Here is a 15,380-nt window from a genome sequence, read left to right on the forward strand (position 1 = left end):
GAGACCCTCTGACCCTCGCAAGCAGTTTCAGCAGAGGGACACACGCAGTTACCCCCGGTCTCACGGTTTCCACCGTGAGGGAGCACAGAAACAATGCCAGGGCTGTACCTGCTGATGCTGCAGCATGGACGGCTATTTTAAGATTCCTCTCCAGCTCTGTTTGTTGCTATCTTTGAAAACAGATTTTATACTTATTCAGCAGATCCTCTGGATTATTGAGCTTGCAAATTAAGCTTTAGCAAATGCTGTACACTAGCTATGATGGACAGAAATTTCATGGATGAAGGAAAAGTTATACTTTGTCTTCTCATTATTCTGGGAGTGGGGAGGCCAGTGCGATGTCACTGGTTCTGGTATGAGGCCTATAACACTTAAGGTCATGTTCAAGTGCCTTGACAGGATTCTAGCACATATGAATCAGTTTAATAAGGAGTTCTATTATGTTATAATAGACACATTTGTTCATGTGAATGTTTTTTTTTTTCTTTTCTGGCTCTTCACAGAGTAAATCTGACAAAAAGAAAACCTGTTTTCTTAGATATTTGGGTTCCTTTCTTCTGGCATTAAAAGAAAGTGATCATTTCACCTGGAGTCTAAAGACTTGTTGAAATCAGCATTTCCTGAGCTCCTGTAGTAGCAGAAAACAAGGGGCTGCTGCTTGAAAACACAGTGGACTCCTGTCTTCCTATGGAGTTCACACTCTCTATATGTGCTCATGTGTTGTATTCCTTTATGTAATACTGAGACTTAGGAGACATTCTTCCCTCCACCTGTTAATTTAGAAGTGCACATTCCATTCAATGCTTGCAAGATCGATTAGAGCTTGAAAAATAATCTCCTGGTTGCTGTTCCTAGGTCATTGTCTTGTTTTAGTTATAAGAGATTATGTTTGCTTCTGCAAAATCAAAGGGTTGCCAAGATATTTTCTGTTCAACATACCCTCCCCATTTTTAAACCTATGCCTCTGTTGTAGCTCAAAGTACAGATGTGCATCACTATGCCCACCTTGTTTTTTGGGAAGGGGTGTAGATAACTTTTGTTTGGGCTGACCTTCAACTGTGATCCTCCTGATCTCTGCCTCCTAAGAAGCTGGGATTTCAAGTGCGACCCCTTACTCTTGGCCTAATTAGATTTTGTGTTTCTGGGGTTTGAATTCAAGGCCTTACACTCGCTAGGCAGGTGCTTTACCACTTGTGCCATACCCCCATCCTTCAACACAAAGATTCTGAGCCCTGATTATAATTTTCCCAAAGTTGAGAGAAGGTATTATTAATTATGTATCCATAAAGTACTTGTTTCTTGACATGTTTAAAATATTTGAATACGTGTTAAATAACCATGCCAACAATAACTTAAATACATTTTGCAGTTTACAAAGACCTTGGTCATTTTAATGAATTTATGCATCCTAAAAATTGCTTAGGGTTTGGGATATAGCTCAGTGGTTGAGTGCTTGCTTAGCATGCACAAGGCCCTGAGTTTAATCCAGAGCACTGTGAAAAAAAAAGAGAAAGTCTTACTGTATTGCTGTAGGGAGGATAGGAAAGATGCTACTATTGGTCCTCATTTTACAGATGAGAGAAATTGAAGTGCAAAAATATTAAATGAGACAAGGTCTCAAAGTCAGTAAACAAGATGGGCAGTGCAGTGCAATTGATCTCAGGTCATGACATTTTGTGGTGTTTCACTTTAGCCACAGGCCCCTCCCTCTCCATAGCAAAACTCTGTTGGGATACATGAGTCATTAGGCAAGCTGGCAAGGCAAAAATTTTGCTGTATCTTTCAAACCTCTTTCCTCTGGTTAAAGTGATTAAAGTTCAGGTTTTTATGGTAGTACCAGGATTTGAACTCAGGGTCTTGCCCTTGCTTGGCAGGCACTCTACTATCTGAGCCACTCCACCAGACCTTTGTGATGGGATTTTTTTTTTTTTTTTTTTTTGACATACAGTCTTGTGAACTATTTGCCTGGGGCTGGCTCTGAACTGTGATCCTCCTGATCTCAGCCACCTGAGTAGCTAGGATTACAGATCTAAGTCACCAGTGTCCTGCCTACAGTTTAATCTTAATACAATCAGTTACTGTTTTTCAGGTTCCTCCATGTGAACTGAATCATCTCTTTTAATCATGAGGAATCTTTAACCCTTGCAGTTTTCTCAGGTAATTGTCTTAGTCACTTCTGAAACTATTTTAATTATTTTAAATGTTGAAATTAAATGCTCTTACAAACTGTAGCAATGACTCTTTCAAGAAGGAATCAGAAAGCATCTTTCAGCCCTGTCTTTTTTTTTTTAAATGTCTCTTTTTTTTATTTTATTTTTTTTATTATTCATATGTGCATACAAAGCTTGGGTCATTTCTCCCCCCTGCCCCCACCCCCTCACCTATCAGGCTGATCATCAATATAGGCCCATATATAGAAACATAGGTTTAAAGCAACACTGAATCTCCCCTGAACACTGCACTTTCCTCCCTACCAATAATAATCTGATAACTCAATCACCATAATCAATATTTTCATTTATTTCCTGGCACATCAGTTCTGAATATAGCCATTTACAAAATGAAGAATTAGAAGCACATTAAAAGTTAGGAAAGGAGTAGAAAGATGGCACTCAGGAACACCGTACAGATTCTCATGCTTAATTTATACTGAAGAATTTGAGAAGTGAGGTAATTTATCAAAATGAGAGCTTTAATAGCTGTAAGTCCATATATTTATTAGATAGTTCTTTGTGTCATGAATGTGAACCACACCTGAACCCAATACCTTCCATGGTTAAAAAAAAATACAGGTCTCAGGGACACAGGTCTCAGGGACGCAGGCCTATCACCCGACAGGAAAAGAAAGAAAAGTAAAACAATGTATGTGTGGTCTTCAGTCTATAATATGGCATAACGTAAATCAATAATTTTTCCAAATCTAAAAAAACAGACAACTTCTACATCTTTCAAGAAAGTTAAACCTAGTAGTTAAAAAGCATATTCTATTATCTATGTCAACACCACAATGTAAAAAAAGTTATGATATAAAACTTTCATCAGTAATATAAAGATACCAGAGAATTTTATAACTAGAATTAACTCAACCTTTAATTTACCCAGAAAAGAAATATATTTTATTTGATGCCTTTAAGATGTTTTAAATAAAACTTCATTAGATAGTTAAAAATGCAGAAATCTGCTGAATGTAAAATATTACAGAGAAAGCAAGAGCAGTAAGGAAGTTGTTGCATAAAGAATAGAAATATTTATAATTGAAAAACTTGAAATAATTTTAATCTTATTAATACTCAGATTTCCCCAATTGTCCTCAAATATCCTTTATTGTTAGTTCAGTTTGGTCCAGCATCATACAATGTATCTGATTTTCCTATTCTCCTACTTTTATTTTATGTTGCTGTTTGGAGAGTTCTTTCCTTGAACAAAACCATCACTATAAAAATAAAGAATTAAATTAAAATAGATGAAAATATCTAAAGAGCCTTACTTACCAAAAGAGAATAGGGACGTCCATTATGTTCAAAAGCCTCAGAAAAGAAATCAGTTTTGTGGTCCAGTCTCTGGTGTCCTCCATATTCTGCTGCATCTGAATCCAGTACAATTTTGAATGTACAGCCCTTAAGGAATTCACAACGGTTCAGAAATTGAAGGACACATAAAATATGTTCTTAGATGGCAATTTAAGTGAGTATTCTGAACACTATTAAATCATGCTTTGTGCATTTCTTTTCTAATATTGCAGAGATTCTCATGTTTAAAAGGGGCTTTATGTTATCTAGTCCACATACCCATGAGATCCTTGTTATACTTCCATCACAGTTCATCAAGGGATCATCCAGCCCAGCACAGAGCGCTTCTATTAACAATGTATCTCTTTTTCTTTTCCACAACCCATTGCACTTGTTAGAGAGTCTCCATATTTGAGACACATTTGATTCCCTGGGACTGTTTCTTCCAAGAAAAGGCATACAGAGTAAGTTTGATATATAGTAACCTTTGAAATAACTAATGATACCCATACTAGTTCCATGCATTCTTCAAGTACATTATGGAATACATACTAAATATAATCCCAGGTCTTCTAATCATTTCTCCTTTGAAAGGGTTTTAAACTCTTTTCCCAACTCTGAATTCATTTTGGTTTCCCTAAATCTTGATTATCACAGTGAGGGACACAGAAGTAACCAAAGTGGGCATATGTGACCTGCAGAGTGCAGAGCTAAGTGACTTTACTCCCCTCCCCCCCAGCTCTAGATGCCACGGGGCTTATTAATGCAGTGCGACCAATGAAACACATAACCATCATGTCACAGGCAGACTCATGTGCCAATCATGTGATCTGCCACAATTTAACATCCAACTTTCTTTTCTTTTCTTTTCTTTCCATTTGCATTGCTGGGAATGAAACCCAGGGTCCATGCATGCTAGGCAAATGCTCTATTCCTGAGCTGTTCCCCTAGCCCTAACGTGGTATTTCATAGTGTTATTAGCACTACTGTACTTAAAGAAAACCTAAAAACTATTGTTATTATGCTCAAAATCTCTAGAAATGGTACTCGATCAAAAATCCACAAGAAAATAAATATTGTACTCAGAAATCTTGGGTTTTTTCTGGCCTAACAAGGATGTTTTCTTTTCCTGGTATGTAAATATTTAATCTCAGAAATATTTGTATATTTTGATTATAGTAAAATTATCACAGTAATAGTATATGTGAGTAATGAACAAGGACCCATCGTTTTCATCCTTTGGAAACTTTGGTCTGGGTCAGGGATGCAGATGGAGACACCACAGGATATTTTCCTGAAAGCAGGGATTCCATCTTAGTCAATCCAGGTCAGCCTGCTTTGATTCAAATTGAGGCTGATAACCAGAATATTAGTGTGTTTAAAGAGATGAAGCGATAAACAATTTCAACTCAGCTAGTAGCCACAAGCACATTCAAAAGTCACTCAAGTGCAGTGTTGGTGGTATAATGGTGAGTCATAGCTGCCTTCCAAAAGTCACTCAATATTGATGAAAATGGTGGAATAGCACCTGTGAAGCCCTCAGTCAAACCTCAGTACTGCCAAAAATGATGAAAATGACTTAAGCTTACTAACATATATAATGATGAAATGTGGTGAACAAAAATAATTGTTGACATGGTAAATGAATGAAGCATTGCAGAATGAAAAGAAACTAAATACAAAGTTTAGCTAAATATTGGATAAAGCTTCAAAAAACAAAATGCAACACAATTTAGAGAATAATGTCCTAGAACAATTTTACAACTATTTGTCTAACATACCAATTGATAAGTTAATGGTTAACAGCATAGTGGCTAACAAGGCAGGCACATCTTTAAAAGCAGTAGAGCCCAGCCTGTGGATTGAGAGCCTCTGTGTGGTAGGTAGTTGTGTTATTACAAGGTTCTCACTGAGTGAGTAGTTATTGTAAGTGACAGGGAATCTACATATGCATTAAGCACTGTTTGAAGACTAAATTATGTTATCAAATACATATTTGATGCTATATTTAAAAAATGTACATGTTTTTGATTATTAAATTGTTGATACATTCTAAAAGTCACAGAATTCAATAGTATGTTTTTGACTATATATTTTCTCGATGAATGGCTACTGAAAGAACAATTGTTATATGTGGATCTTTTTTTTTTTTTTTGGCATGGAAAGGGATCATCAAATTGAAAATGGTTAGAATCTACTTACTTCATATATTTTAATATACAACTATAAAGGAAAAGCTTATGAAAAACAGAGTTTCAAAATATCAGTTTAGACACATTTTTCTGGTCTGTAATAAAAAAAATTCTGCTGTGTCCACTTTTGGAATTATACAGTTATATGGAAACAAAATAACTTCCTTTAGAAAATGCCACCCTTAAATTCAGAAATTTCAACCAAGTAAAACAGTAGGTTAAATGATAATGGATGAGAGTTATTATAGTTACTAGTGAACTGCGCTATATAATGTTCAATACCAGGAAACCCACTTTTTAGGAACATTGCTTATAATTAGAAAAAAAAAAAAGCATTTTTTTTAAAGAGGTTGATTAACTGACTTTTATTTTGCATGTTCTCTCAAGTACTCCCTCAATCCCTCTCTCATGTGTGCCTGCACGCGCTCACACATGTGCATGTACACATACACATTCATCCACACAAACACATAGCATGAAATCTATACACCACCATAAAACTGACAACGTTGCCTCTTGCACTAAAGAAGGCATCTCGGAAAATATGATGCAGATATAGTTGTACTTTTTATTTTAAACTACTTCTTAATGTGGTGTTTAATTATACAGCACACAAAATTAATTTGTCAGAACACCTCAGCAGGCTGTCACTGTCCATAGCTACTTCCTTACACCTAGCACGATGCCTTCTTATAAGAAGTTCTCAATAAATCTTTGAAACTGATAATCAGTATGGGAACCCTGGTTCATCAAGAAAGGGGAAATGACTTATATTAATTTTTATATCAGAGGGAAGTATAATCAATTATCTCTACTACCCATTAAATTACTAAGTGCATACAAAGTACAGGCCCTGCTCCAGGTATGAAAATAACTACTCAGTTCGCATGTGACTTACAGCATGTGAGGATGAGACGTGTGTGAATGTCTGTTAGAGCAAAAGAGGCATGTAATGAGAGGGAGTGTCTAGGAGAAAAGACAGGTAGGATCATTAGTTTGTATATAAAGTTTTGCAGGCTGAATTAAGTTGTTAATACTTCTTTCGTTAGTTAAGTATAATGTTGAAAGTTCTTGGGAAAGGATATGACAAATCAAGAAAACTTATCCAGGACTGGGCATGGTGGCTCACACCTATAATTCTAGCTCTGCAGGAGGCAGAGATCAGGAGGACCAAGGTTTGAGGCAGTCTGGGCAAAAAGTTAGCAAGAACTCATCTCAACCAATAATCCATGGGTGATGGCATGTGTGTGTGGTCAGGTGTCTCACATAAGAGGATTGTGGCACAGGCTGGCCCCAGTAAAAATGTGAGACTCCACCTAGGGTTGGAGGTGTGAACTGAGTGGATAGTGCCTGCCTAGCAAGGATAAGGCCCTGAGTTCAAACCCCAGTATGGGGTCGGGGGAAGACTTAAGAAAAGTAAGGAATCTGAGGCTCAATTTGGGGAAAGAGAAGTGGAAAGGGGGAAATCACTGTGCTCAAAGATAAACTATTTAGTGATGGGATGAGACACATGTCAAATGTAGACCTCATTAGACTAATCTCTGCAAATCACCAGCTATTTTATACCACGAATCAGAAAGTGTTTTCCTTTGCAGCTTCTTGTTTAATTCTAAAGTCAAACTTTCAAGCATAAAATAGACTAGGATGAACACAACATGAGGATAAAAAAAAGTAAATTAGACAAAGTCACGATATTCAACTAAATAATCAATGCAGTAAAATCTTAAAAGAGTGGTATTCCTAACATTCCTTTTAGAGTCAAAATATTTGAAATTTATTATATTTGTTTTAGATCTATTTCTTATTCATTTGGCTCATTTGATCATTTAAGTGTCCAAAATATTCAGCCAAATTGTTTTCCTTGTACAATTTTCAAAAATACAGTAGGGAGAGAATGACTGAATTGTTAATAGAAATTTCTCTTTTAATAAAAAGGAGATCAAATAGGTCCTTATCAATTTGGATAGCATTTTAAAATATTACGATTTCTTATTTTAAAATCAAGAGCTTCCTAAGTATTTGATATATCTATCAACAGGTTGAAGTAGATAAGAAGTTTTAAGCATTATTTTATAATGTGTCCTTAAATTTAAACCAAGGAAGAGCCATGTACTGAAGGAGAGCAGTACTAGTAAGATTAAAGAGCAGTGAGGGCACGCAGACTCTCAAATTCAGTGGCCCTTCAAATACTCCAAAAGCTGCTGTGTTTGCTCAGGCACTTGACAAAGTGTCTGTTGGAAGTGTAAGGATTTTGATGTAAGAAGTACTATCATTTATATCATTCTGTACCAGACTCACTTCACTACCACTGATGAAGCAAAGGAAATTTATTGAAAGGTACGATCTCTGAGATTTCAAACTGAGTGACAGAAAGGGGGATTCTCCAGTGAGTAGATGACTATAAAGATAGCAAAACTAGTAACTTATCATACATCTTCAATTCTAAGAAATCATCAATTTTAAGATGAATTGTTTTATGTATCTCCAGTAAGAAAAGGTACCACTAGTGGGCCAATCCTTGCAGGTAATAGTTTTTGACATGTTAAAATGTGAAAAAAAACTACATCCTAGAATATGAATTGAACATAAATTATGCTTAGAAATAATTCTTTAACCAACCTACTCATATTATCACCATTACAGTAACTCCTAAGAGCTGAGTGCTTCCAGGAGAGATAATCTATAAAGGCAGAACTCATTCGGGGTAAAAATTGTAAGGAATATTCTAATTGAAGTAACGGATCAAACATCTGGTAGTATAAGAACAGGTGCTGAAAAGCAAGGGGAGTTTTGTGATTTTAATAGTCTGAAGATAACTACCCAGCACAGGAATTGCCAGTGTTTTTTAACATAATCTTTCCCTTTTTATGTTTCATGAATTGAGTTTTATTTATTGCCAGCTATAACCCATAAATCCTAAGGTTATAGCTGCATGTCATCTCAAACAGATCTATCCCTTTATTTTATAAATATAGTTAAATCATGTCTAGTTTACAGTCCTGGATCACAGAAGCACTATGAACCACAACTTTTACTTTCTCTCTGCTCTCTTTTCAAATGCAGGAACAGCAAAGACTTGTGATGTTTTTCAATATATGTGACCAGTGTATATGTCTACTAGCACATGGCCAGGGTGTGTGTGAGTATTTGTGCTCATACTTTATTTTTCTGTGATCTAGCATATAAATTAAACTTAAAAATTCATCACTGGAAATGAGATCTCTAGTATTTTATTTTATTGAACATGACAATGTGACATTTATGATTATATTACTTTTGATGAAAAAATAACAATTTTGTGGGTTTTTCCTCCCTCAAACTTTACTTTTAAAGAAAATCCCCAACAGCATATTATTTCTAAAATAAAATTTAAAATGAGAATAATGTGAAAACAAGTAGGAGGTTTACTGCTAAATATAGTCAAGGTACATCTTAAAATATAATAGATACAACATGCAACTTTTCCTTCAGGGGATAAATTTTTAATCCTTATTAGTTAAAAATAAAATTTTGGTGTCCTTTTAAAAAAGAATATCTGCATACATGAGCGAAATATGCATTCAGGTTTGTGAACACTGTCTTCAATAATAATTTAAATGACAACCACACATTTTAATTACGTACAAAACAGAAGCATATTTCTAATATAGGCTAGGATGTGTTTATTTCATCCACAAAAGGTTTCTGATTGTAGATTACAAAATAAACTCCAGTTCCTGCAAGCTTGATGCCTTAGTTATATGTTTTTAGAAACTATACAATGAAGAATACCAAGGATAAAAAACTGAAAGAATGAGGGAATCAAATGTCATTATTTACCATGTTAATTAATGGACTCTATGCTTTTTGAAATGCATTTTCATGCAGATTATGAGTTTATTCTTAGGCATGCTTAATGACACACATCAGTAAATAAGAAATCAAATAATAATACAAAATACTGAATACTACATGATTCTTTATGCAATGCAAATAGGAAAATTATTCTAAATATAGAATATTTCTGACTAACCTACTTAGGGACTCTTTCTTATCCTAGAAGATTATATAACAAACTAAAAAAAAGTCATCACCTTTCAATACCTCAAAAAGAAGAAAAATGAAGAAAAAAAATGTGCCCACATTTCTACCCTGTCCTCCTCTTAAAAGTATGTTCTTTGTGACATTAAGGATTATTCAAAGAACTTATAAATTTAATTTTCTAATGAATTAAAAGCAATCATTTAAAACTTCAAATAAAAAAGAAACAGACATTACTCAACTGTACAACACGTATTTTGATATCAAAATGAGTTTATACCATGCACACTTTTTTTTTAACAGAAAAATTACACTCTGACTTTGAATTCAAAATAATTTTGATTTAGGCTATAAAGAAATATTTCGCCGAAAAAAGACAGTCTCCAGTGGAGCCAAATGTGGTATATCTCAAAGAAAAAAACGTTGGGAAATGGAAAGCTTGTGAAAAATAAAGACAATTTTAAGTAGCAAGGAGCATCACTGAGGCATTTCATGCAGATAGACAGGGACAAGAGATTGCACCCTAAAATTCTGGTGGTGTGTCCATGGGCTTTCAGGTCCACAACTGCATTCTAATCTCAGGTCTGCCGATTATCAACCGTATTTGAGCAAGCTAGTGAACTTCCTTGCAGTTTAGATTCTCCTTTGCAAATGAGGTACTATGCCAGAGTGTTGTTTCAGGGATTAAATGAAGCAACAACATTCATTGTTTAACACAGTATCCAGCACTGCACTGGGGGAAAATGTTCAAATTATTAGCAGTAGTGGCTTTCATTATCACAGGCTCTGGACTACTTAAATTGTTGTTATAAGAAATGAAAAATGTAAAAGTGGGTCTATTTACCCTTTATCTGACTTTCACATTTGGCCTCATCTTCATTTAAGATCTTTATTTCTGTCCCCTTCTTTCCATATCTTTGTTCTCACTAGAATCTATAGCTTTTTCTTTTGTTTTAAATTTTTCATTTATAGTTTAATCAGACAGCATATAGAACAGATTCAGGACTAGATACATTTTTAAGTTTTTAAAATAGAAAATACTCAAATTTCTGAGAAATACTGAGTCTTTCTGGTGAAGCCTATTCTGACAACTAAGCATGAACCCATACTCTATTGCATATGCTGTGGTTTTTATCTTCATCAACTTTAACATGCTAACAACTTATTACATTTTCTCTCTCCTTATTAAAATGAATATCTGTAAGGGATTTCTGTATTTTATTTTCTCCTGCCAACCAGGTCCTACATTAGCATCTGATGTATTTGTGAGTATATCTTCATTATTTTCATCTTGCAATCTTTTCCTTGGGTTTTCATTTTTAATCCATACATGTTTTTGCCAAATTTTAGGAAACAGTTTAATACTACTTTGCTCACAAAAACCTAACCATGATTTTTTTTCCTCACTTTATAGTGTTAACATTTCAGATCTGTGCAAATATACCTTCTAACACAATCCCATTTTGTTATCTGTAAAGTTTAACTTGGACATTAAAAAAGATTTTATGTCCTTTATATATAGATTTATAATAGAATATTTATAATGGAAAAAACAGCCTTCTTTTTGGACAACTCCACAAGGTAAACAAGTACATGTCAATTTAAAGCAATTCTCGATTTAATAACTGATTTATATGAGTCTTGGAGGTAGACATTTTACATAATTCTTAGTTGATGTGGATAAACAAATTCTTAGTTAAGACCTCACACTTAAAGGCCTTTATTATCAACGTGACTGATCAGCATTCTCTATACAAATAATTAAATATACAAACAGATTATTGAGGATGCCAATCAAAATCCATACCTAAGAATTAGGGAGGGCTGGGATACGCACTTAGGTATAGTGTTTTCTACCATTCTATCATCTCTGCCAATTAACGACTATAAAGTGTATAAACATTAAGGTACTTACAAATTTAAAGCTCATTATTGTAGCTGTGGTAATGGAAACATCTTTTTTCTTTGTAATTAGAAGTAACATATCGTTATTGTCTATTACTTTTTCACCTATAACTTTATGAATAAGTTTAATTGTACAGTATAGGCCTTGCTTAGTACTTCAGAAAGCTGAATGAACAGGGGATGAAATAGTTTTGCATGGAAAACTGTAAAAGTCAGCTTGCAGATAAGTGCATGTGAATGTGTGTATGGGTGTACACACGCAGCACCATCTTAGTGATTACTGATCGCATAGTCCATGACTATATCAGATTGATTACTGGGATAAGTAAACATTTCCCATTAGCCCTTAAAAAATGTTACAGAACTTTAACCGCAGAATGTGCACATGCATACACACACTTGTGAGTGTTAATAAATTATTTTCTAGGGGTATAATGAATCTAATATAATAACTTGCTATCATCTTTATAACAAACCATAATCTTACTAGGCAGTAATAGTAAAAAAATAATAAAAAACATAATATAAGGGAAGAGTAAAACTGCTAGGTTACTTTGGAAAAAATGCCCTGTTGAACCATTCAAAACAAAATCAACAGATGCTTTAGCTAAGGTAGTCAAATAGATGACTTACATAATTAAAGTGAGCCAGAAATTCTGGTATGTTTGAATCAAATTATAAGCAAAATTATTAATTTACTTTCATAATTATTTCACACAGATGATTCTTATTCAGAACTGATTAGTATTAAATTCCAAAGTGACGGATTCTAATGGTCATGAGAGATTTTCTCAAACTCAGGAGGATGATTTTATATATCCTTTAGGCAAACCACCTAAGGCAGCCAACAGAAAAACATCATCAGGAACAAATTTTCTACATTCTAAATTACTAAGGTAAGAAAATAAAATATATTTAGTCAAATGCTCCTGACTTATACCAGTATGTACCTACTGTGTGGGGCTAAAATTAGAACTCCCATTCTGTAAGTGAAGACCAATCATGAACGTGAACCGTGTGTATCATAATGTCTCCTACTTGACAAAGAACATGAGCAATGGCTAATCAAGGAAGCCACTGGAACCACAATCCTTTATCTTTTACATCTTAATAAAGAGTCCTCTTTTTTATGGTAAAGTTAATCCAAAAACCCTTTAGCCTCTAATATCCTAAGTGCCTATCTTGATACTTCTACTATCAGTACCTGAAGATAAAATATCTTTAAGTTTAATGAAAAATTTTGAGCAGACATCCTTTTCCTGAAAAAGTTATTATTCTCTATCACAGTGAGTATGTTTGTTTAGAAGTAGTCCCACTCATTCCAAAGTATTTTATTATTTTTGTTGCTTCTATAAATAGAATTATTTTCTTATTTTTCTCAGATAGTTCATTGGTAATGTACAGCAGTACAACTTATTTTTGCAAGATTTTGCATAATGTCACTTTATCAAATTAATTTATTAGTTCTAAAAGGTTGTGTGTGTGAAGGGTTTAGAGTTTTCCATGTATGCCATTTGCATACACAGCTGTACTTCTTTATTTCCAATGTGGATGCTTTTAATACTTCTTTCTTGTCTAAGACTAGACAAGGACTTCAAGTACTTAATTGATAAAATTGGGGAGACTGGATATCCATGTCTTGTTCCTGTTCTTTGAGGAAATTTTTGGTTCTTTCTCTTTTTTGTACGTCCTACAGATTTTTGCTTTGTGGTTACCATTAAGCTTCGAGAAGAAGATAATACAGTAAAATCAGACTATTTTAACCATGGAGATTTATGAAAAGTTATAAAATACTGATGTTGAAGAAAACAATACAGAAAGGTATTCTATATGCTTGAATTAGAATAAACACTGTAAAATGTCCATACTGATCCAAAGATTCTATAAACTCAATAAAATTCAACATCCTGTTGGCACATTTTCACAGAAATAGAAAAAAAAATCATAAAACATGGACTTACCCAAGACCTGGAACATACAAAGGTATCTTGAACAAGAAGAACAAAGTTGGGAACCTAATAGCAACTGATTTCAAAGTATATTATGGAACTACAGTGATCAATATAGCATGGTACTGGGACAAATCTGACAAGAAAGCCAATGGAACAGACTAGGGAGCCCAATAATAAACCCACATATATACAATATACTAATCTTTGAAAAAGATGCCGAAAATACATGAGAAAAAAGAGTCTGTTCAATAACAGTGCTGAGAGAACTGGATATCCTTATATCCTTATAGACCTTTATCTTATACCGCTCACAAAAAATCAACTAAAAATGTCTAATATGCCAAATATGTAAGGAATTTAAACAACTTAATAGCACACAAAAACAAAATAACCCAATTAAAAAAATGGGCAAATGATGTGAATTGACATTTTTTTTCCTAAAGAATACATACAAATGCCCAGCAGGTGTATAGAAAGGTACTCAACATTAGTAATTATTAGAGAAATGCAAAGCAAAACTAAAAATCACACCTCACCTTATACATATTAGGATAGCTATTATCAAAAAGTCCTATGATAATTTTTGGACAGGATGTGAATGAAACAGAACCCTTGTACACTGTTGTTGAGATTGAAAATTGGTACATCCATTATGGAAAACAGAATGGCAGTTCCTCAAAAAATTTTAAGAAAGGACAACCATACCAAAAAAAAAAAAAAATGGGTGCACTACATAAATTGCAGCATTATCCCCAATAGCCAAAAAAAGGAAACCACCTAAATTTCTAAAAATGGATAAATGAATAAAAATGTGCTATTTATATGAAATGGAATAATTGACCCCAAGAGGAAATATCTGCAACAGCATAGACAAATCTAGGAGACATTTTATTAAGTAAAATAAACCAGACATAGAAAGACAAATATTATATGATACCACTTATATGTAGAATCTGAACAACTGTACTCAGAAAAGAAGAGTAGAATAGTGGTTGCCATGATCTGGGGTGGGGGTGAGTGGTAGGGAAAATGGGAGAATTTTAGTCAAAAGGGTAGAAACTTTCAGTTATAAGATGAACAAGTTCTAGAGAGCTAATGCACAGCATGGTGATTACAGTTAATAATCTGTTGTATACTTGAAATCAGCAAAGAGTGTTGAGTATAGGTTTGTTCACCACATACCCCCCATGCATGTGTGCACATACAAAAGGTAATTATGTGAGGTGAAAGATATATCAATTAGCATGTTGGTAGTAAGTATTTCATAAAATATTTGCATATCAAAACACCATTGTACACTTTAAATTTACACAATTTTGACTTGTCAGCTATGTTCCAACAAAGCTGGAAAAATATTTCTACTCACATTGATCTGTGCTTTCGAGAGTTGCAAACCAGGACTACTGCAGAAAATAGCATTTAGCCAGAGGCACCATTAACTTTTGACAATAAGAATAGAGAAAACAAGTAAAAATATAATTAGAATTAGTGAGACAAGGTTTATGTTCAGTATTAGCACTTCTAAAGGGTAACAAAACAATTATCTGGTGCCTACATATAAACTGTATTGAATTTAAGAGAAAGTAGATTTAAATTACATTCATTCACTTAATAGGAGTATGATCTTTTGAAAGTTCTATCTTTCTGATCCTCATATGTAGATATGAGGTAATTATCACTGAGATAATGTGAGGAGTGGAGGGGTCTGTGTAAATGAAAGCATTCATACACTTAACTTTCGATAGTAATTTTGAAACCATCTCCTAAAATAAGATCACAGATTTCCTACCCAAATAATTGTT

At 34.0% G+C, this 15,380-nt stretch overlaps 1 protein-coding gene across 1 annotated transcript in view; it reads right to left on the minus strand.

The window, feature by feature from the left end:
- Positions 1-15,380, minus strand: part of Gbe1 (1,4-alpha-glucan branching enzyme 1) — a 278,447-nt gene that overhangs the window by 5,188 nt on the left and 257,879 nt on the right. The window contains exon 15 of the mRNA XM_074072930.1: positions 3,492-3,607. Within this exon, the coding sequence (XP_073929031.1) occupies positions 3,492-3,607 (116 nt within the window). The remainder of the gene's footprint in view (positions 1-3,491; positions 3,608-15,380) is intronic.

This window comes from Castor canadensis, chromosome 5 (genome assembly GCF_047511655.1).
Source record: "Castor canadensis chromosome 5, mCasCan1.hap1v2, whole genome shotgun sequence".
Classification (NCBI taxonomy): Eukaryota; Metazoa; Chordata; class Mammalia; order Rodentia; family Castoridae; genus Castor; species Castor canadensis.